At 37.8% G+C, this 22,596-nt stretch overlaps 1 protein-coding gene across 4 annotated transcripts in view; it reads left to right on the forward strand.

Annotated features, from left to right (window-relative positions):
- Window positions 1–651: 651 nt before the first annotated feature.
- Window positions 652–22,596, forward strand: part of CPSF6 (cleavage and polyadenylation specific factor 6) — a 38,140-nt gene continuing 16,195 nt past the window's right edge. For 2 of the 4 annotated variants that reach the window (XM_080935180.1, XM_080935179.1), the window contains exons 1-9: window positions 652–777; window positions 7,968–8,177; window positions 9,033–9,136; window positions 11,734–11,879; window positions 12,654–12,827; window positions 13,480–13,984; window positions 14,262–14,377; window positions 15,717–15,870; window positions 18,946–19,138. In XM_080935180.1, coding sequence (XP_080791306.1) covers window positions 718–777; window positions 7,968–8,177; window positions 9,033–9,136; window positions 11,734–11,879; window positions 12,654–12,827; window positions 13,480–13,984; window positions 14,262–14,377; window positions 15,717–15,870; window positions 18,946–19,135 — 1,659 coding nt within the window. In that variant the 5' untranslated portion in view covers window positions 652–717 and the 3' untranslated portion in view covers window positions 19,136–19,138. Of the gene's footprint in view, window positions 778–7,967; window positions 8,178–9,032; window positions 9,137–11,733; window positions 11,880–12,653; window positions 12,828–13,479; window positions 13,985–14,261; window positions 14,378–15,716; window positions 15,871–18,945; window positions 19,139–19,220; window positions 19,292–19,368; window positions 19,440–22,596 lie in introns of those variants that run through there. The other 2 variants (XR_013975492.1, XM_080935181.1) reach the window with 2 other exon arrangements.

Raw genomic sequence — 22,596 nt, forward strand, 5'->3', positions numbered from 1 at the left:
TCACGCCACCTTCTTAATTTCTCTTATAGCTCAGCATTCTGAATCCAGGAGTTCGTTGACTTAGGATACATCTACTATGTTGTTTGTGCTCTAAAATGAGTATAGAAGCCTCTGAACGGTGCCTGGAGAAAACCTACTACAGACATAAAAAGGTAAAAGCAGGGGCGACGGGGGAAGAAGGAGGAGGAGGGAAGAAGCGAAAAGATGCTCACAACTACATAAAGATAAGAGATGCAAATATGCAATATGCAAATAACTCAAGGTAACCACAAAATTCAGTAGTCTGAATAAACGAAAAGAAGACACTGGCCAGGGCATCACGTTTTGTTTTTAATTGCCTACACGTAGCTCCCGTCTCTCGAAGCCTTGGAAGCACAAAACGTAGAAAAAAATGAAAACGTAAACATATATGTTTGAAAAGACGGTCTCTGGAAACAAGCGGGTTCCATGGCATGGGGGATGGCGGGGTTGCACAGGAAATCACGCCCCTGCCCCAGCTACGGCTTAATCCTGCACACAAAGGAACTAGTTAGCGCCTCGGAACCGCCGCGGATCCTCAGCGGGGTCCTCAGTCAGCACCAGCCGCTGCGCCCTCGTCTCCGCCCCTCGGAAGTGACGTAGCGCGCCCCGCCCCCACCGCTAGATCCGCTGCTGCTGCCTCGGCGGGCCGACCTGCAGGAGGTGGCGGCGGCGGCGGCGGCCGAGGCCGAGGGGAAGATGGCGGACGGTGTGGACCACATAGACATTTACGCGGATGTGGGCGAAGAGTTCAACCAGGTACGTGAGGGTCCGGGCTCCGCCGCCGACGCGTACGGTGCCGCGGCCTGGACGCTTGGCTGATTAGAGCCGCCGCGGGCCGCGAGCCGGCTTCGCTGCAGACCGTGCGCCCTTGGCGCCTCCGGGCCGCGCCGCCGTGCGCGACGTCCCCTCACCCCTTGTTCTCGCGCTTCGTTTTGCGGGCCGCGGGCTCTGGAGCGCGGGGCCCGGTCGCCGTGCAGCCGCCGCCGCCGCCGCCCTCCCCTTCCTCCGGACGGCCTCACGCCCCATTGTTGGCTCGGTGGCGGGCGCTTCCCGCCGAGCTAGGCCTCGTGTGCGGGGCGGGGAGAACGGGCCGCCGCGCCCCCTCCCCCGCTGCCGGCCTGAGGGGAAGCCCTGGGCCAGGCGCGCGCTCGCCGCCTCCATCCCGGCCCAGCCGCTTCGGGTTCCGATTCCTCCCGCCGCTCCATTTTGTGTCTCTGTCCGCGCACGGTCGCCTCATGGAAGGCCGCGTTCACAGCCCTTTGTATCCCGCGCGCCCGCTCTCCCTGGGCTCCTGCTCGCATTTGCGACGGGTTTCGGCGTGGCGCCCGGGTCCTTGCTCGCCGGTCCCCTAGGGGAAAGCTTCTTAGGTTTGGTTACATCTGCAACAAGTCATCTGACTTTGGGACCCACAGATCTCTTTTAAAAGTCGGCGCGGCGGCCCGCCTTGGTAATCGAGGGCTTGCAGTGCCTCCGAGGCCCAGTCCTTGGCCTTTGTGAAGAAAAATATCGGTGAGGATAAATGGCTTGCGCCAAGGTCTTGGAATTGGAAGCGCGGTAGCTGGATAGAGAAAAAAAAAATGGTGGTACCTAGCTTAACTGATCAAAGAGACTGAAACCGAGACCCGGAATTCTTGGTAGTGTAGCTGACAAGTCGTTGTGGACGTGACTGTAGTTTGAAAGCGAAGTGTTTGCCTTGTGGGCTCTACTTCACGATTTGTAAGGCTGGAGAAAGTGAGACGTGTACGGCTTTCCGGTCTCACCGGCCTTGGATGCCTATAACTAGCTGTTGGCGTCTGGTGATGAATATCCTTAAAAGGGTCTGGTTGCCAGACTTTATAACGTTTAGCTTCTTACTCTCTTAATGTTTTTTTTTTTTAAAAATGCATTTCGTATATTCACGTTTTTCAGATTACATCCAACCATACTACAAATTCCGAGGTTCGGATGAGAACCTTAATAAAATGCCGTTGGTTTGTATGGTGTTTCCCTTCCATTATTTATGACTATATAAGACTTAAACAAAACAGTGGAAACTCTTAAATCCTTCTTGCTTTCAAGAATGACTGTGCCTTTGGCTTAAATATTAGAAAAGAAAAAGCAAATTTTGGCAGGGTTTTAATTACTGCTGACACATTTTCTCTGTGTAGCCCTGGCTGTTCTGGAACTCATTCTGTAGACCCGGTTGGCCTCGAACTTAGAGATCCGCTTTCCTCAGCCTCCCGAGTGCCCGGCAAGACTAAACTTTTGACCCCAATGAGGAACTACTTTGTAGGCCGCTTTTTAATAAATGTAGCTTTTCATTGACTTGTGTTTTTAGCATTGCATCTGATACATGGTTGTGTACTTTTACACATAAAATCTTTGTAGGTTTAAGTGGATTAGTTGGAAGATTTAAGTAACTTTTCCCAAACCTTTTGTTTGCTGCTCTGGGTACCTGCTTCAGTGAACCCAGTATTTTGCACGTCTGGGCAAACACTTCCCCTGAGCTATAGCGTCACTGCAGAGGCATTACTTGTTACTGTTTACAAATAATTGACTTGCTTGCCCTGAATTTCCGAACAAAAAAAGTAGCCACAAAAGATTGCCAGTTATTTTAAGATTTGTTATGTTTTCTGTAAGTATTATTATTGTTGCACTATTTTTCTGAGATCCTACCATAATTAAAAGCAACAACAAAATTATTGATTATTATTAATGTTCTGATCTTTTTCATCCCTCCCTTTGTTATTGTTTTTGTTTTGTTTTGTAGCTCTGGTTGACCTAGAACTTATCGTGTATTCCAGATTTACTTTTTTTTTAAATTTATAATCACATCTGCTGCCTCACCCTCCCCAGTGCTGGGATTACAGCTTGTGCAACCTGCTCTGCTCTCCTGCTCCTTTTCCCCCTTTACTGTTGGGAAAAGCACTCAGGCCCTTGCACACTCCAGGCGCTTTACTTCTGTGCAACATCCCTAGCATTCTGCTCTTTCTCAACCTTATTTTTACTAGCTGCTGTAACCAGTATGATTATTTGATTGTAGTTCAACAAAATATTTTTCAGAACCAATCATTAGATTTTTAAAATTATTTTGACTTCTAAGCATCTTAAAAGTCAGTTTTGTATTGTTTTTACTTTTTAACATTTTCTTCTTTTTAAACGTGTACGAGTCTTATGCAGGCATGTATATCTGCATTGTGTGTGTGCCTGGTGCCAAAGGAGACCAGGAGAGGGAGTCAGATTTCCTAGAACTAAAGTTACAGAGGGTTGTGAGCAATGTAGGTGCTGGGAATTAAATGTGAGTGCTCTGAAGAGCAGGTTGTGCTCTAACCATTGAGCAATCTCTCTAACCCCAAACACATCATTCATTCATTCATTCATTCATTCATCTCTAGTGTGAGCTGCAGTTTTAATTGTACTTTGAAATTCTGTCTAGTCACTAGTCTCTTTTCACTATCTAAAATGGTATGCTTTTATAAATTCTGGCATTTTGGCAAAGCACAATACGTTGCAGAAAGTATGAGACTGAGTATTAAGCTTTATTGAGGGTAGGATGAGACTTAGGTTAGTGTATTCAATTTCTTTACTAGGTAATTTCCTTTTTCTTAAGATTTATTTATGGGAGTAGACTGTCTTCAGACAACAGAAGAGGGAATCGGAACCCAAAACAGATGGTTGTGAGCCACCATGTGTGTGTTGGGAATTGAACTCAGACCCTCTGGAAGAGCAGTCAGCGCTCTTAACTACTGAGCCACCTCTCCAGCCCCTTTCTTAACTAGGTAATTTTAAGAATGGAAAGTAAAGATTTGAAGGAACAGAATACATGTCTGCTTGGTTCCTAAAAGCTTTTAGATGTGGATAAGTTGGAAATAGTTGCTCACTGGAGGGAGAGTATGAACTACTTATGGATCTGTATTGCTTGTATTCACTTTGGAGTTTCACAAAAAGCAGTTCTTCCCACCCCAAGATGTACTTAATCTTTTATGTTTATGGATTGTTTGCTGTATGTATGTGTACCTTGTGCATTTCTGGTGCCCATTGCAAGTCAGAAGAGGGCATCAGATCCTCTGGAACTGAAGTTACAGATGGTTGTGAGCTACTATAAGGGTGCTAGGAACTAAACCCAAGTTTTAAAATTAGGCATGCTCAATTTATATTCTGTACAATCAAATAATATATATTCTGTTTATCTGGGGGCCAGTCAGAAGCAGCTTGTGTAGTTTAGTGTCTACTCTATCAGATTATGCATCATTGATAACAAGAAGTACTGATTTAGTTACCTGCTCACCTAACTTTAAAAGCAAATGAAGACAATGGCTGGGTTCTGGTCAGTTTGAAAGTAAGGATTTGCATGTCCCTATAAGTCTATGACTGAATAATTTCACTTTGTACTTAGTCATTGTATAGTAAATGACTATAGTCACAATAAAGCAACTATTAGTTATCCTGTGAAATTTAATAATATGCTTAATGAAAATAGCTTTAAGATTAATCTATAGGGGCTGGAGATAACATAGTAGTTAAGATCTAATTTAACATTTTACAGGAATTAAAATTAATATACTTAGCATATCCATAATGCAATATTTCTGGGGAAAATTTTACATTTTCTGTATCCTAGAATTCAACTGGAATAAGAAATACTACTGGCTGGGTGAAATTGTTCTTGCACTACATATGTACAGACTTCTTGCCATTATTTCTTAAACCAACACAGTACAATCATTTTTTTATGTAAACATTTACATGTGTTAGTTTATAGAAAATTTGAGATAATTTAAAGTATGTGAAAAGATGTATAGTTTAAATGTAGATGCTGCATCATTTTATATAAGAGAGTTAAACTTTCTCAGGTTAGACATAATATGTTGGAACCAGTTTCTCGATACTGGGTTTTACTCTTACATAGCATTGAATTCATTTTGCCATGCAGAATATAGCTCCCCTTTTCTTATAGTGAAATAACTAGTCTTTAAATGGAATGACTGTTAATGGGTTTTTTTGTTTTGTTTTGTTTTTTGTTTTAACATTTTGTTTGTTTAAATAGATACTGTCCTTAACTGGTAGTACCAATAGCGGACAAATAGTATTAACTGATTCTAGGAACACCCAAAACAGTATTCTATCAGGGAAAATGAATACTTTAATAGCTCTACCAGGATAATCCCAATAATGATATATATTATATACAATTTATCTGTAGTAGTAAAAATTTTAGGGTGTGATTAGGGGAAAATTGTGTAAAAATCTTGAAGAAAGAAAACTAGTGCTAATGAAAAGGTTAAAACATTACCATAAGTAAATGAATGGGATGTTGGTCATTTTTTGTCCACCATGCTTTAAGTCTGTTCTTTGACTGGGAAACAGTTCCATGTATCTTGTAGGAGGAAAACAGTAGTCTTGTATGTAGTGTAAGATCTTGAGAGATGCCCCCCCCCCCTTTTTTTTTTTGCAGCAATGGCTTGCTTGCTTGTGTCTTAGGCTTGCTTCTGCCCCAGCCTCCCAACTGCTAGGATTACAGGGCCATCAAAGCTGGGCTTACAACCATTGCTGAATTTTGCTGCCTTGCTTGCCATTAGAATGATTATAATATAATCAGAATAGTAGGGATTGAGAAAAATTACCTTTTTTTTTTTTTAAACAAACCCTAAGAGCTGTTTTGTTGCTGCTGCTGTTGTTTCATTTGTTTTTTGAGACAAGGTCACACTATGATCTGGAAACCATATGTAGACCAGGCTAGCCTCAGGTCATCTACCTGGCTTTGCCTCCAAGTGCTGAGATTAAAGGTACCATTCCCAACTGCCTAAGAGCTGTTCTTTCTAGACAGTAGATATGCACCTTTATTGATGATTAGATCCTAGAAACATGGATAAGGCTGGGTGACTTGATCTGAAATAATTAGGATATATTGAAATTTTCCATTTGAAAAGGACTTCATAACAGAACTTGATGCTATTGATTGTCTTTGACAGTGGAAAGGCTTTGGTTTATTTAGTAGTAGGTCTTCAGAGTTCAGTTTTATATATGACTTGTGATAGGCATTTTGCTTCATTTCAGAGTATGTACATTTTTTACTTGAAGTTGGTTACACTTGAAAGTATTATAGATTTTTTAAAACTAATGAATCTAAAAAAGGAAGACTACAGATACCATTAAGTATCCCTTGAGCTGCTTTCTTAGCAATGGCAATATATGTATTCAGATTCATTAATGTTTTTTCACCAAGTCCAAAGTATACCCTTGGGTTTAAGAATTCAGTCTGAGGTCTTGGAACATAGCTAACTAGTCCACAGGAGATCAAACCCCAAGACCATGGTCTCAATTAGCATCACTTTAACCACTTGGAAGAAATCCAACAACCAGACAAAATGGCTGATTATGATCTTCCTTATGAATGTGGAGAATATGCTTGGTATCACTGTAGGAAGTCATGGTCATACAAAAATAGCAATTGTAATGTCCAAGTTAGTGTAGCTCAATTACTGCTTATAAAATGATGGTCTACTTATGTAATCATCTTCACATATTTACAACTAGTGAAAAATTATATCTTAATCTTTTCTGTAAGTGAAAGTAAAAATTTAAAAACTTAGTCTTGCATTCTTTTTACTCCCCTCAGAGTATAAACTGTAGTTAGTCTATTGAAAATAGAAACATAACTCCCTTTGAATAATTATAATTTTATTGTTCTGTGCTGAACTAGATTGTAAAAGTCCCAACTATACTGTTTTTTATATTTTTTAAGAAAATGAAGCCACTGTTGGAAGGTTCAGCTAACATCACAGTTTCCTTTTTTTCTAATTTCACTGTCAGTGCAGTTTGAGTAGCTTCTTCATTTGAGATAGTATTTTTGTTTTTTGCTGAAGGTGGCTTTTCTTTAATTTAACTTGATATCTTAAGTCTCTTATTAAATTAGACTTACAGACATTCGGCTTTGTGATAACTAAAGTTGGTATATAATATTAAATTTAAAAAAGTCACATGGTTCATTATTAATGCAGGTTACCTATAAAAATGGAAATTTGAGCTCTCGATGGCTTTGTTTATAGTGTTTTTTCCTTCTAGGTTTTTTTCTCCCTTTTTCTTTTAAAAATAAGTTTTATTTTGGCTCTTTGTTGAAAAGTGGAACAATAGCCATACTCTCTTGGTGCCTACAGTCTCTTGATCATATAGCAAATTTTACTTGGTCATCTTATTCCCTAAAACTAACTCTTGTATGCCATTTATATGACCGTTCTTAGTAAATTGTATACATGGGAGGTTGTTATGCCTAGCTTTATCTCTTAAGTTGTTTTTTTCTCTCTCAAATTACCCTCAGAAGGGTAAAATAGTTCACATTGATACTGATAGTTACTTAGTCTTAGAAAGGGATGGTGACATTTTGGATTACTTTTTTTCCTCCTCAGATCAATTTTTTGTACTTTTCTTCCTGTCTCATCAGTTAGGCATGTGAGCAACATCCTAGCATCGCCTCTCCTGGTGATAGTGGTAGTTGTGCTAACTCTTACGTGTATAATTCTCACTTGCTAATGCACATGCTAGATTTTAAAAGTCAGGTAAGTAGTACTTCTTCCTTTACTGAGAATAATGCAGTTATTGCAAGGTATTACTTTGAATCGTGTATTTTTTATTTCACTGGATAATTAAGACTTTAAAACATGTATCTATTCATATATATCTATATCTCTGTGTGGGGGGGAGTATTTTATGACAAATACTTTTTGAAACTTGTCTATTTGCATTTATATGTTGTTACTTTTAAGCATATTTTATTTTCAAGGAAACTATTAGTTAAGTCACCAAGAACACATCTATTATATAAAGTAAGAAGAGACTTGTATTAAGATCTTTGGACTTTTTCCTGTCTTTGACAGGTTTTTAAGATAAGAAAGTTGAATGAATTGTTATTCACATTTATTTAATATTCCGACTGTCATATAATCTAGAACATTATTTCTGTGTCTTAGGAAGCGGAATATGGTGGGCATGATCAGATAGATTTGTATGATGATGTCATCTCTCCATCTGCAAATAATGGCGATGCCCCAGAAGATCGGGACTACATGGATACTCTTCCACCAACTGTTGGTGATGATGTGGGTAAAGGAGCAGCACCAAACGTTGTCTATACTTACACTGGAAAGAGAATTGCATTGTATATTGGCAATCTCACATGGGTAAGTAGTTAACGCAGATTGTAGGCAGTCATTTGAACTGTTCTAGTAGTACATGATTCTACCCAGCTTTTACAAAAATGAACTATATTAAAAAATATAATTTCTTTTCATGTTTACTGAAATGATGAGAAGGGCATAACCAAGTTTTTTAAAAAGACATTGCACTCATCATGTGTGTGTTGGGAATTGAATCTGGGGTCCTTCATGGGGCCGTCTTTCTTCCGGCCTTCACACTGACTGAGTTTCCTGTCATCCAGTCTGAACAGTCTTCACAAAATTGGAAATAATGGCAGTATAACATGAGAGTTTAGTTGCTAAATAAAAATTGGCAGCCTGGTTTGGTGGTGAACATTTTTAATCTCAGCACTGGGAAGACAAAGGCAGGTGTGTCTCTGAGTTTGAGGACCGGGCTGGTCTACACAGTTAGGTCCAAGACTACATAATGAGATACTGTCTCAAAAAACAAAACAAAAATGGTGTTCTTGCTGGGTTTGGTGGTGCATGCCTTGGAAGGGTGATCGTCTGAGTTTAATGACAGCCTGGTCTACATAGTGAGTTCCAGTATAGCCATGGCTACACAAAAAGCAAAAGGAGTTAGCATATGTTTATGTTTTGTGACTTTGAATATTTCCTCTGTTGCATCTTATGAAAATAGTGACTTAGGTAAGAGTTAAGTATTTGATAAAAACCTACAAATTGGTATTAGTTACCTATTATAGTATGGTAGGTACTATACTATATAGTAACTATACTTGGATTTGCAAAAAAATTAGCATTTGTTTACCTTTAAACATTAAATTGAGACAATAAAACCTGAATATGTTTTAATGACTAATAAGGGGAAATGTCTTGCAGTGGACAACAGATGAGGACTTAACTGAAGCAGTTCATTCTTTGGGAGTAAATGATATTTTGGAGATAAAATTTTTTGAAAATCGGGCAAATGGACAATCTAAGGGGTAAGATTTTTTTCTTAATGTAATCTGAGAGTGACAACAATTTACAAATTATTTTTCCTTAAGTTGAATGCTGAAAACACACATTCAGAACACATGAACACACTAGCACTGACAAGATGGCCTAGGTGGTAAAGAGCCTCGCTGCACAGACCTAGCAATCTTAGTTCCTACAAACCCACATGAGCACACTAGAAGGAAGATCTTAGGCAGAGGTTCATACTTGAATTTCATATTCCCTGTTTTCTAAAAACCCACAGAAGCTGCTTGAGATGGGACTGTTTCCTGACTATACTGAGCACACTCCTAAGATTGAAATAATTATACTAAGAAGCATTATTTTTGTTGTGATTTAAGAGATAGGGAAGAGCCAGGTAGTGGTGGCACAAACCTTTAATCCCCAGCACTTGGGAGGCAGAGGCAGGCAGGAGGCCAGCCCGGTCTAAAGAGCAAGTTTCAGGACAGCCAGGGCTACATAGTGAAACCCTGTCTCAAAACCCCCCCTCATGGTCACCCCCCCCCAAATAAAAGGGTCTGGGAATGTAGCTTGGTGCCAGAACCACGTGCCTGACATATGGTTTGATCTTAGTACCATAAGAATAAAAATGGAGAATAACTGAAGAATAATGTAACCTAGGTATCTTGCTCCATTTCTCTAATAAGCAAACTATACACATGGAATAAGATTATAATATGAGCATTATATAATGTAAGTATCTAAAAGTAAAGTGAATTACCACACTTTCTCCATTTACAGATAGTCACTTAAGTGTATGTGCTTTCTATGTTTTCCCTAAAAGATAGTATCATAGTTCATACTTTGTCATGTTTGATTGGAAAGAGTAGAAGAAATGCTTAGTGATAAATACATCTTTTCCTATTTTTGTGTACTATGGTTGTTTCCACTTGTACCTCTTATAAATAATATAGTAAGCACATAATTGTATCTTTTTACATTAATTAATTTTCCATGTTCATGAGTACAGTGCTTAAAACACACACACACACACACACACACATATATATGCATACATACACACGCGTGTGCGCGCCAAGTTAAGCAACCATTTTAACTCTAATTTCAGAACATTTATCACCCTACCACCACCACCAAAGCAACCCTTTGTTAGCATTAATCCCTAATCTCCCTTGTACCCTTTGCTGACAACCATTCATGTACTGTATACCCCAGAATTTGCCTATTCTGGGTATTTTATAAACAAAATATACTGAGTGTTTTATAAATACAATATTAATGTCCCGTGTGTGACTTCTTTCGCCTAGTGTAATGTTGTCAAAGTTCCTCCATGTAATAGAGGTCAACATTCCTTTTTATACCTGAGTGATAATCCCATATAATGGGGTAGCACTTAAAGAGGAACTCATGACCCATCTGATGGGAAATGTTTGGGTGGTTTCTACTTTTAGCTATTGAGGTCGTCATCCCTAAGAATGTAGTGTACTGTTTTGCGTGAACATAGAGTTTTGCTTGTTTTGGGTATATACCTAGGAGTAGTTAGTTATATGGTAAGTCTGTTTAACTTTGGAGAAACTGCCACATTGTACATTCAACCATGCAGAAGGGTTGTAGTATTATCTTTTCCAACACCGAGTAACTGTCATTTTGGTTATAGTGGGAAACTGCATCTCTTTATGGTTTAGATTTATTTTTACCTTGGTGGGTAATGATACTGAGCATTTTTGTTATTTTATGTGTATAGGTGTTTGGATATATATTTATTCTGTGTATGTCTAATACCCATGCATACCAGAAGAGGAAAGTGGATCCCTTAAAACTGGAGTTATGAATGGTTGTGAGCTACCATGTGGGTACTGGGAACTGGACTTAAGTTCTGGAAGAATAGTCAGTGCTGTTAACTACTGAGCAATTTCTCCAGCCCCTGAATATCTTTTTTTGTGGCAATAAAAAGTAACAACAACCCAAGAGCCTGCTACCTGGTGGGTGGGCTTACAGCAAAAACAAAACTGATATCTATAATGGAACATTACTCAGCTATTAAAAGGAATGAATTAGTGATGCATGCTATACTATAACACGACTAGACCTTTAATGCTCAGTAAAACTGGTTGTAAAGAATTTCATACTCCATTTATTTGAAATTCCAAATGAGGCATATCCATAGAGACAAAATAGATTTATGACTCAGTGATTAAGGGACAAGAGTAACTAGCAATGGTGGTAGAGGCTATGGCTTTTCTTTTGGTGATGATGTTATGTTTGTAAAACACATGAATATATGTATATTAAGAGTGAATACTGTAGTATATTATAAAAACAGTGTAAGTTTGTGTAGCCTTAAACAGTTTAGTGTTCTTTCTGTTAAGAGTAAATTAAGGGGCTGGAGAGATTGCTCAGAGATCGAGATCACTGGCTGTTCTTCAGAGGTCCCAGCAACCACATGGGATCTATAATCTATAATGGGATCTGGTGCCCTCTTCTGGCCTCCAGGCATACATGCAGGCTAACCACTGTTCAATAAATAAATCTTTAAAAAAGACTAAGACCGTATCTTTTTTTAGTCAATAGCAACATTCTCAGTTCCTCCTGCTTTTTATTCTAACCCCTTAACATCTTTTAGATTTGCCCTTGTCGGTGTTGGATCTGAAGCATCTTCCAAAAAGTTAATGGATCTTTTGCCTAAAAGAGAACTTCATGGTCAAAATCCTGTTGTAACTCCATGCAACAAACAGTTCCTGAGTCAGTTTGAAATGCAATCCAGGAAAAGTAAGCAAATCTCTCAGCGGCCTTTAAAAATGTATTTAAGCAGCGTTGCTGGCATTTGTTAAATATTACACTTAGGAAGTCATGTTACTATTTAATTTTGCATGAACTTGATTTAATCATTGCTTATGACTATAGGCCAATATATTGGAAACCCACTCCCATTCCAGTTTTTTTCTAGATAGACCAATCAGTGTGCAACAGTTTGAAAAGCTCTCTGGTGCTGGCATCCTTGTCCTGCCACTCTCATCGTGGAGAGAGGAAGCTGTGTTCTAGCCCTAAGAGGAGGAGCCTCTATGTGCATTATATGTTGTGATGGGGAGGCTAGTGAAGTAGCTATGGGTTTGCTGCCTGCTACCAAGACCTTTGCTACTTGGTAAAACAAATGTAGAAGAAACTGTTATTAATAGAAATTCAAGTTGTTTTGTCTTTGGCACTTAAGATATAACTGAAGAATATATTACATGGCGTAAAATAATCTGTTATTGAAATTAAGATTTCTTTTGAAGATTTTCTGTTTTGCCTATTGCAGAGTACTTGTATTTTTAAAGCAACTTGTTTATCTCAGTGGAAATACATTTAAACTTGAATATTTTGAGACTAAGAAAGTATTTAAATAAATGTGAATATTTTCCTTGCCAAGTACTTTACATAGGCCCAGGGCATCTAAAAATTGATGGATAGTATAAATGAACTTTGAAATAGTTTCTAACAACAGTGGTTACAATTCAGAAAACTTTTAATAAGTGCTATTTATGAGTATTTGGATGTTTGCAGCTACACAATCAGGACAAATGTCTGGGGAAGGTAAAGCTGGTCCTCCAGGAGGCAGTTCACGTGCAGCATTTCCACAAGGTGGTAGAGGACGGGGCCGTTTTCCAGGGGCTGTTCCTGGTGGGGACAGATTTCCTGGGCCAGCAGGACCAGGAGGGCCACCTCCACCTTTCCCAGGTAAAACTTTTTAAGTTTATTATGCAGAAAACATGCCTAATACCTCTTTTCCTTTCTCTCTTTTTCAAGTAATGCATTAATAATGTGACTCACTCTCCTTGTTATGCTATTTTTGGAACCCAGGAAATTTGATCAAGCATCTTGTTAAAGGAACTCGGCCTTTGTTCCTGGAAACTAGGATTCCATGGCATATGGGGCACAGCATAGAGGAAATACCCATTTTTGGCCTAAAAGGTCTTTATTTTTCTCCAAACTTGCTTGACTTTATATATAGAATATTTACATCCGTCTTATTTTCTTACCTCTTAAAAAATCCTTTCAAGACCATTTTCCCTGTTTCACTTTCTAGCTTGGCATCAGAGTAGAATATAAGGTGGGTGATTTCACTGTGAGAAAAGTATATGTTGAAAGATGGAAACTTAAGTCTTAAAGTCTTACCAAGTTTTTTTTGTTGTAGTGATTTTTCTTAATCATAATTTGCACTATTTAAATTTGTAAGGATATTCTTTAATTTATAGTTATTAGAGTATTACCCTATGGGTTTCATTCAAAAGAGCGAGTCATGGTTTATAAATTCTGCTTTAGAAGTATATTCTTGACACATAATAAATATCTTTATTGAAGTGTTTTTTTTTTTCCCTTTATTTTATAGCTGGACAAACTCCACCACGTCCGCCTTTAGGCCCACCTGGCCCACCTGGTCCACCAGGTCCTCCACCTCCTGGTCAGGTTCTGCCACCTCCTCTAGCAGGACCTCCTAATCGAGGAGACCGCCCTCCACCACCAGTTCTTTTTCCTGGACAACCTTTTGGGCAGCCTCCGCTGGGTCCACTTCCTCCTGGGCCTCCACCTCCAGTTCCAGGCTACGGCCCCCCTCCAGGTCCACCGCCTCCACAGCAGGGACCACCTCCTCCTCCAGGCCCCTTTCCACCTCGACCACCAGGTCCACTAGGGCCTCCCCTTACACTTGCTCCTCCTCCACATCTTCCGGGACCACCTCCAGGTGCCCCACCACCAGCTCCACATGTGAATCCTGCTTTTTTTCCTCCACCAACTAATAGTGGCATGCCAACATCAGATAGTCGAGGTCCACCACCAACAGACCCATATGGCCGACCTCCACCGTATGATAGGGGTGACTATGGTCCCCCTGGGAGGTAAGTTAAGCATGTAGTACTGAAGCTCTTTAGTCAGTAAAAGATAAAGTACTATGACATCTTTATTTTCTAGAAATGTGGTTTCTGTCCTGTAGAAAGATCAAATTTCTAAAACTGCAACAAATTAGATAGGGAAAATAGCATTCTCTGATCTAGAAAAGTAACAACTGTGTCTAAAAAACAAATGCCAAAAGCTGCTTTTGTGGAGGTGTTTACATTGTTACTAACTTAAGTTTGTTAAGTAACAACTTAGCATTCATTCCTTTGTCTTTTGTAGGGAAATGGATACTGCAAGAACACCGCTGAGTGAAGCTGAGTTTGAAGAAATCATGAATAGAAACCGGGCAATCTCAAGCAGTGCTATTTCAAGAGCTGTGTCTGATGCTAGTGCGGGTTTGTATAGTGTTTCCGTCTTCATTCCTGTTTGTTAGGAATCACCCTAAACTCGGGCTGAAGAGGATGAGTCATCTGCTTAGAGCTGGCTGCTTTTCCAGAGGACCCTCGTTTGATCAATAACCATGTGCTAATTACTGTTAGTTCCTGGGGGATCCCAGGCCCTCTCTGGCTTCTGCAGGCATCAGCCACGTTTATGGTGCAAAGACAGACACAATGCTATCAAAACACTCATACACAGACAATTTAAAATTAAAACAAACCCCACAGCTCAAGTGCAATTTATAAAGACAGTTTTCTTAACTCTATATAATCTGTATAGTTAGTCCCAAATCATTATCTGTCACTTAGTTTTAAAGTATTGAAGGAAGATACATGTCAGTGTAGTAGGAAGACTACCAATTTTAAATCACTAGATTTAGGTTTAAATACTCACTGGGGTTGGGGAGGTGGCTCTGTGGTTAAGAGCACTGGCTGCTAGTGCTAGGATCCATTATCCTTCTCTTTCCTCAGTGGGTACCAGGTGCACACAGACGTACATGCAGGCAAAATGTCCATATACATAAAGTTAAAAATAAATTCCAGCTGGGGATTGGAGAGGTAGCTTAGGAGTTAAACTGGCTGATTCTTTATAGGATCCAGGATTGATTCCTAGGACTCGTGTGGTAGCTCACCAACTTTTATAATTCCAGTTCCAGGGGATCTGACATCCTCTCTGGCCTTAGTGGGTACCACTCTTGTTTCAGATACAAAGACATATGTAGGCTAAACACTTGTGCACATGAGAAGATATAAATATTAACTTTGGTATATAATAGTTAAGAGTCTTAGAAATAGCTTATTCTCATATTTGCAAAATAATTTTCTATATGACAGAACAATCAATTGCATTAGCTTCATGAAAATGAGAGTCTTTCAAATTCCAAAATACTGAACAAAAGTTGATGCCTGTGGTTATCTTATAAGACAATTTTCAGGCTGGAGACATGGATGGCTTAGTGGTTAAGGACACTGACTGTTCTTCCAGAGGTCCCGAGTTCAAATCCCAGCAACCACATGGTGGCATCTGTAATGGGTTGTGGTGTGTCTGAAGACAGTTACAGTGTGCTCATATACATACAATAAATAAATGCTTTTTTTTTTTTTTTAAAGACAATTTTCAGGTCAGGCGGAGGTGACACATGCCTTTATTTAATCCCAGCACTTGGGAGGCAATTGAGTTTCCAAGATTGAGGCCAGACTCTTCTATAGAGTGAGGTTAAGAAAGCTAGAACTATCTCAGAAGATAATGTGGAAACAAAAACTTGTTTGGTAATCAGCCTTTTCTTTTCTCTTGCAGGTGATTATGGGAGTGCTATTGAAACATTGGTAACAGCAATTTCTTTAATTAAACAATCCAAAGTATCTGCAGATGATCGTTGCAAAGTTCTTATTAGCTCTTTGCAAGATTGCCTTCATGGAATTGAGTCCAAGTCCTATGGGTCTGGATCAAGGTAAAATGCTCCTGTCTCATGTATTTTTAAAACTGTTAATACAAACACACATACACACCACATACAAAAGCAACTTCTAAAAAGTGGAACTGTGGTTTTACATGTGTACTCAACAGTCAGTTTTTGTTTTAACTCTTGAATGATAACATTGGTACTTTTCTGAAATCGTCAGATGAAAGGAACTGTATGGCTTCTCTTTAGTTTTAGACATTTGTATCCATTCAAGCACATTGCATGATGCAGTCTCCTTTGATTCTCATAACTCCATACTTACTCACTGTTCTAGCCAAATGGGCCTTTCTTCTCCAGGATATATCAAACGTGACCACCTTACTGATTTTTGTGCTTGCCATTCCTTCTTGGAACCACTTTTCTTGTTGTTTTCTTCCCTCTGAACACTTATTTGCTTCTATATTTCTTCATGTTTAACATAATCTAGTATGTCAGAATCTTTTTTTTTTTTTTTTTTTGGTAGTATTTGCTATAACCATTTATTCATTATTGCAGCCCACTTTTTAGTGAACACTTGTTGAACAATGGCAGGGGCCTTAGCAATTAAACACTGCTTTATACAAGAGATGGGATGTTATTGAAAGAGGGAGTTATGAATGAGTGGTTATTTTATAATAGGGACAGTTTTATTTTAGATTTGTTTATTTTGTGTGTATCAATGTTTTGCTAGAAAACATGTTTGTATTTCTCTGGTGCCTGAGGAAATTAGGAAAGAGCATTCATTGAGTTCCTTTAAACTGAATAGCCATGATGGTTGTAAGCCATCATATAGGTACTAGGAATCAAACCCTGGTCTTCAGAACTACAAGTGCTCTGAACCACAGAGCTATCTCTTCAGACCCTGTAGTAGATACTGTGCTTTTGTTTGTTTTTAAGATTTATTTATTTTATGTGAGCACACAGTCACTTTCTTCAGACACACCAGAAGTCATCAGATCCCATTACAGATGGTTGTGAGTTACCATGTGTTGCTGGGAATTGAACTCAGGACCTCTGCAAGAGCAGTCAGTGCTCCTAACCACTGAGCCATCACTCCAGCCCCTTGATACTGTTTTTTAAAGGTTACTTTTAAAAGCATTTTTATCAATTTTGAAATTTTCATATTTTGTGAGGTAAATTTTTACTCTTTACACGATATTATCTCTTTTGAGACAGGAGCTTACTATGTAGATGTAGCTAGCCTTGAACTTACAGAGAGATCAACCTGGCTCTTCATTCTCACACAGCCACATTTTGAATATTTTGATTTCATATATGCGGGTGTTTTGCCTGCATTTCTGGCTATAAACTACCCATGCTAGGTACCTAAAAAGGCTAGAAAAGTGCCTTGGATTCCTCAGAACTAAACTTAGAGGTGGGTGTGAGCCTGTATGAACCAGTATGTGGGTGTTAAGAATTGAACCTGGGTTCTATGGAAGAGTAGCCAGTGTATATAGTCCTTGAGCCACGTCTCCAGTTTTCTACATGATGTTCTTCTATCTGTCCTTAGTATGCTTTTCCCTGGGGGCAGTATCTTTAAGAAGTTTATACTGGACAACACAGTTTTTACTTTGTTACTACCTTTTTGGCTCAGTGTAAGTATCTCTGATGAAATTTGTCATAATTAGAGGTTATGTCATGCATTGTCTTCATTGTGGGACCATCTCTTGACCAAGAAGCTTAGTTTTAAGTTTAGTTGCCCGGTTCAACAATTAACATGATAAAATAATTTTTTATTTAACGGAATTATTTGGTTTGGCTATGATTTTGGGGTTTTTAAAATGAGATGACAACATTTGCATAAGTCTATTTTTTCTTTATTGTTTCATGGGTTCTAACTGTAAACCTTAACAATTTCAACATGACTTTTTTTTTCACTTAAAGGAACAATGTCAAATTATCAGTATCACTACAGTCCCACTTTGGTGCTATTTTTTGTGTATGTGTGTGTTGAGTGTCTTTATTAATGAGTCACATTGAGTTGCTTTTTCAGCATTGGTTCTTCAGTTAATTTATGATAAAATATAAATACAATATGATATAAAACAAGTATGATAAGCTATCTTCTGTCTGCTGTGGGAATCTAAATGTAAATACAAAATATTTTGGTGGTTTAATGAATACTCAATGAAGCATTTTTCTGAGGTATTCCTTATGGTCTGGTTTTATCCAAGACCTGTCTTTTTTTTTTTTTTTTTTTTTTTTTTAACTTTAAGAATAGTCTGTTTCTTCAAAGGTGCTTGGTCCAATGTATTGAGAGGCATGGGTGGTGCTTTTGGTATTGTATGATGAGATCAAAAAATATGTATAATACTCAAGGTCACAGATTCATTGTGTGGTTTAACAGACTATTCTTAAATAAAAAAGACAGATCTTGTACTATTATTAAGTAATCCGAGGATTATTTAAGCATAAGCACTGTACCACCACGATGTTACTTAAGACTGATACTGAATAGTTAATGGGCCCTGGGCAGAGGAATGGTTCACAGTGCAGGCAAGGAGGAGCAAGATGACAGAATAGTGTAGATGGCCTGTGTCCTGGAAACATGACCAGGGGCGCTGCAAGGCAGTGAAGAAAGAACAGGCACACTTAGATACAGCCAGAATCAGGGTTCTGCTGCAGCCTTGAACTTCGTGGATGACTGGTGCAGTGTCTTTAGAGTACCAACTGCTGTCCAGAAAACCTCCCAAAGGAAGCAGCTTTTTTAGTCTTTGTGCACGCAGATCTTTTTCTTCGTAAATACTCATACTCAGATTCTTCAGTGTAGCTACTCAACCCTATATGGGAGTCCTCTTTGCCAGTGTTCCATTAGGGTTCAGTTAGGGCCTTGGGGTTTCCCACACAGCATGGCAACGATACATTCATTCAGAATTCATTTACTAGGAGCTGCTTCTACGCCTACCCTAATCAGAGTGGTGTAAGATTGTTTTATTTCTGAAATTTTACATTTACTGTTTTTAGACTGGTGGATTGTGGCTAAAACCATGGAAAGTAAAACCAGTGATAAAGAAAGACAACAGTAATAAATACTGTTTGAAGCTTTACAGTTATGCACAGCATTAATCCAGCAATTTCTTTTAGAAGACGTGAACGATCAAGAGAAAGGGACCACAGTAGATCACGGGAAAAGAGTCGGCGTCATAAATCTCGGAGTAGAGATCGCCATGATGATTATTACAGAGAGAGAAGCAGAGAACGAGAGAGACACCGGGATCGTGATCGGGACCGTGACCGGGAGCGCGACCGAGAACGAGAATACCGTCATCGTTAGAAGGTGGGCATTCCTTTTTATTATTTTATTTAGTATGTGTGTGTTATTAACAGTAATTATAACTCCAAGGCTGTTGTTTATACAGTAAATATACCTACATTTTAAGTGGTCCAAGTACTTGTTCTGATTTATTCTTCTGGAAACATCTGAAAACAGGTAAGCCATCACAGGTAAAAAAAATTTTGACTTTTTTCCCTTAAATATTGTATTCATGATATATCTGTAACTTTTAGATTTCAGATTGTTTATAGTCTTAAAGCAAGAAAAATAATCAAGAGGACTCATTGTGTACTTCTAAAATTTGAAAATTGGGCTTCTTGTAATCACATTGTTTGCATGTGATTTTAAAACATTTATAAAATATTTATGTGCTTGGATTTATAAAAATAAAATTTTTATTTCTCATTCCTAGAATTAATTTTATTTGTCCCTGAAACTTTTTTTAAAAAAAATCTAATACTATATATAATAGGGTATAACATAAAAAGATGTTTTTCAGCAGTGAAAGGTTTTTTTTTTTTTTCCTTTTAAAAATTACTTTTTAGACGAGAACTGGTAGCATTTGATTTTATATTTAAAGGAACACAAAGAAGGCATAAAGTGGGTTTAGGGTTCATACCTAAAAACAAAAATTGTGCCAAGCCATACATCCCAAGTTAGAAATACTTGGAAATAATTTTCTTTGATGTTTCATTCATAAGCCATAATCATCGTCTTTTTTTTTTTTTCCTGTATTTTAAAATTTTCTTGTGTACATTTTTTCATGAAGTAGAATGAGTTGTCTGCTTATGCTTCATTTTTACATGTAATTTTATTTTCTATTTGTGAGCAGTGTTTACTCATGAAGAGTGGGGGAAGAGCACTGTGAGTCTTGATTGTGGCAGGTTATCAATTCTGTAAACACCTTTGAATTACAGTAGACTCAGAATAAGTCTTTTATAAGAATACTTACAAGTAAATGTTTTTCAGAAACTTACTGAGAAAATCCAGTCGGGAAATTGTTAATATTTAAATTGTAATTGGCTTTATTGTGTATGTAATTTTGTGATTAATAATTTCTTTAATTATCACACATACATATACGCTCACACACAGGATCCCTTTTGAAAAAGAAAAAAAAATGTAAAGTAACTTATGAAATACAAGCTTCATAACAGTTTAAGGACTTTTTGAAGTGAGAAAGTTCATTTTAATACTTTGTCTTACATCTTGAATATTTATGAGAACCTTTTTTCTAGTTATATGTTTTAATTCTCAAAACATTTCTCTAATTTTAAATTACTAAAATTGGTACTGTTTGGATATAAAAATTGGATATTGTATCATATAAATTTAAACTAAATTTTAAATGTTTTTTTATTTCCAGTAAAAAAAAATCCCTTAAAGTGGATTGGAATCAAATTATTGATTACTTGAAATGTCTAATTATCTGTTATTTGATAAGGTACCGATTTTACAAGTTGTATTTTTGTTTGTTTATTTATTTTAGGCTTTCCAGTTTATCAACCATCTTATAGTTACCAAAGATACAATAGTGAAATAGGATATATTTTCAGTAATTCAGTGTGTCCATCAAGGGGCCTCTAAGCCAGTTCTTATGTAGTCTTAATTAGCAGGTTCTTTTACAGGTCTTCATAAAATTAATCCAGTAAACCAAGTATGCATTGTTAATTTTACATACTTTGAATTTACACTCCAGTCAAGAACAGTCACCTAAATATATCATGAGTTGAGCTCCATGTCATTCAGACATTAACTACAGTTCTTAGTATGCAGCTCTTTGCAATCAGTGATGTGCCATTTCCCAAATCCCATGTTTTGTTTGTACATTAATCAGAATTGATTTGTAATAGTGTTATGTATTACCTTCATCCAAGCAAAATTTTACCAAAGTCTTTACAGTGGGGGAAAGAAAAAAAAAAGAATATGTTTTCATGGATATTGTACCTTTGCCATACCAAATATTATTTATTGTGAAAGTAGATGTAAGAGGGTAGGGTGGGCTTAAATACAGATATTTGAGTGCAAACCTGTTTGCACATTTTATTATCCTTATAAAGGTCTGTTGACCTCTTTAGAAGTTTTTAAATATGAGTCCTTTTGAACTTCCTTGTAATTTTAAATGGAATAAATGGAATTAGAAGTACTTCACCAATAAAGTAAATGTCAGTCTCTGTATAAGTCAATAATGTAATATGCTATCAAATGATGATGGTGGTCAGGGCAGGTTCTGGAAGCGTGATGTTGACAGCTGTTAATGTCTGTCCCATCCTAAGTTTTTTTGTGTTTGAACTGTTGAGTAATGTTAATTGCATTCTCATTTGAAAGAAATGTATTAGTTTTTAAAAAAGTTTTCCATATCTAAGTTCAAATAGGTAATAATTCTTGAACGAGAAAAATAAGTTTGTAAATTTCAGTGTATAAATGCATTGTGCTTCATATTCTGTAATTTTTGCCTCTATTCTCAGACCACTCTGAGCAAAATAAAAGCTGTAAGGGTTTGTTCTGTTCTCACAGAAATACTGTTACTGTACAGTTGCAGCTGAGCTCCTTTCCTTGGTTGTGTTGCTCTGAGTACTTGTTTAGAATCCCACTCAGCAGTCTGTGTTAACAACTGAGTTCTGTGTACTGAAGAACAATGAAAGCAACTTCGTTTTCTAGATGCTTTTTATTCAGGCTTCTTTTCCTAATTTAAGAGATTCTGGTGTTCTAAAATGATTACTTTCCCCCCCCTAAGTACTGTGTTTGGAATCTGGGTTATATAACTCTATAAGAGTATAGCTGTGTGATTATTTCTGCTATAAATGTGATGAACTTGGATCTAATTACTGCACAGGATTTAGGATGCTTTGTGTTTTTTATCCTGATTATTTTAGTTTGTGTTAACTTGGGGGAAAGTCCAAAGGAAATCATTTCTCTTATATTAAGATGTCCATTTCGTTAGGAGTGTCATGTTGAGGCTTTTGTGAAAACTAAACTCTTTTTTTATTGCCTGGTGAATGATATCTGATTGTTAACAAGATTTCCAAGTTTTAGATCACATGCTGTTACCTGCCTAGTATTCCCAGAGTTGTTCTCTTGTGGTTTTCCATATATCTCAACTGCTTTGCTTCATCTGGCTGTGCTGGCTCTCATTTCTTTCCTGATTTCTCATATTTTTAGTATGTGTAAAATCTCACTGTCCACTGTTTTTCTTGAAGTGACAAGAGAGGGTAGCAAGCAGCCTCTTGGATGTATAGTGTGTTTTGCTCACTGTGGTTTAAGAATATAGTTTTGTTTTATAAATAATTGATGTTCTCTGTCTAAAAAAAAAAATTCAGTGCCCGTGTGAGTCACCTGCTCCCTCACCTTCATCTCAGTGTGATATTTTTGCCATTGTTTAGTTTGTATATTGGATTGTTTTGAATACGTAATGTTTTAAATGATTTCAGTTAGCATTGTTTAAAGGAAACCTACTAACC

The sequence above is a fragment of the Micromys minutus genome (genome assembly GCF_963924665.1).
Source record: "Micromys minutus genome assembly, chromosome: 22".
NCBI classification, from domain to species: Eukaryota; Metazoa; Chordata; class Mammalia; order Rodentia; family Muridae; genus Micromys; species Micromys minutus.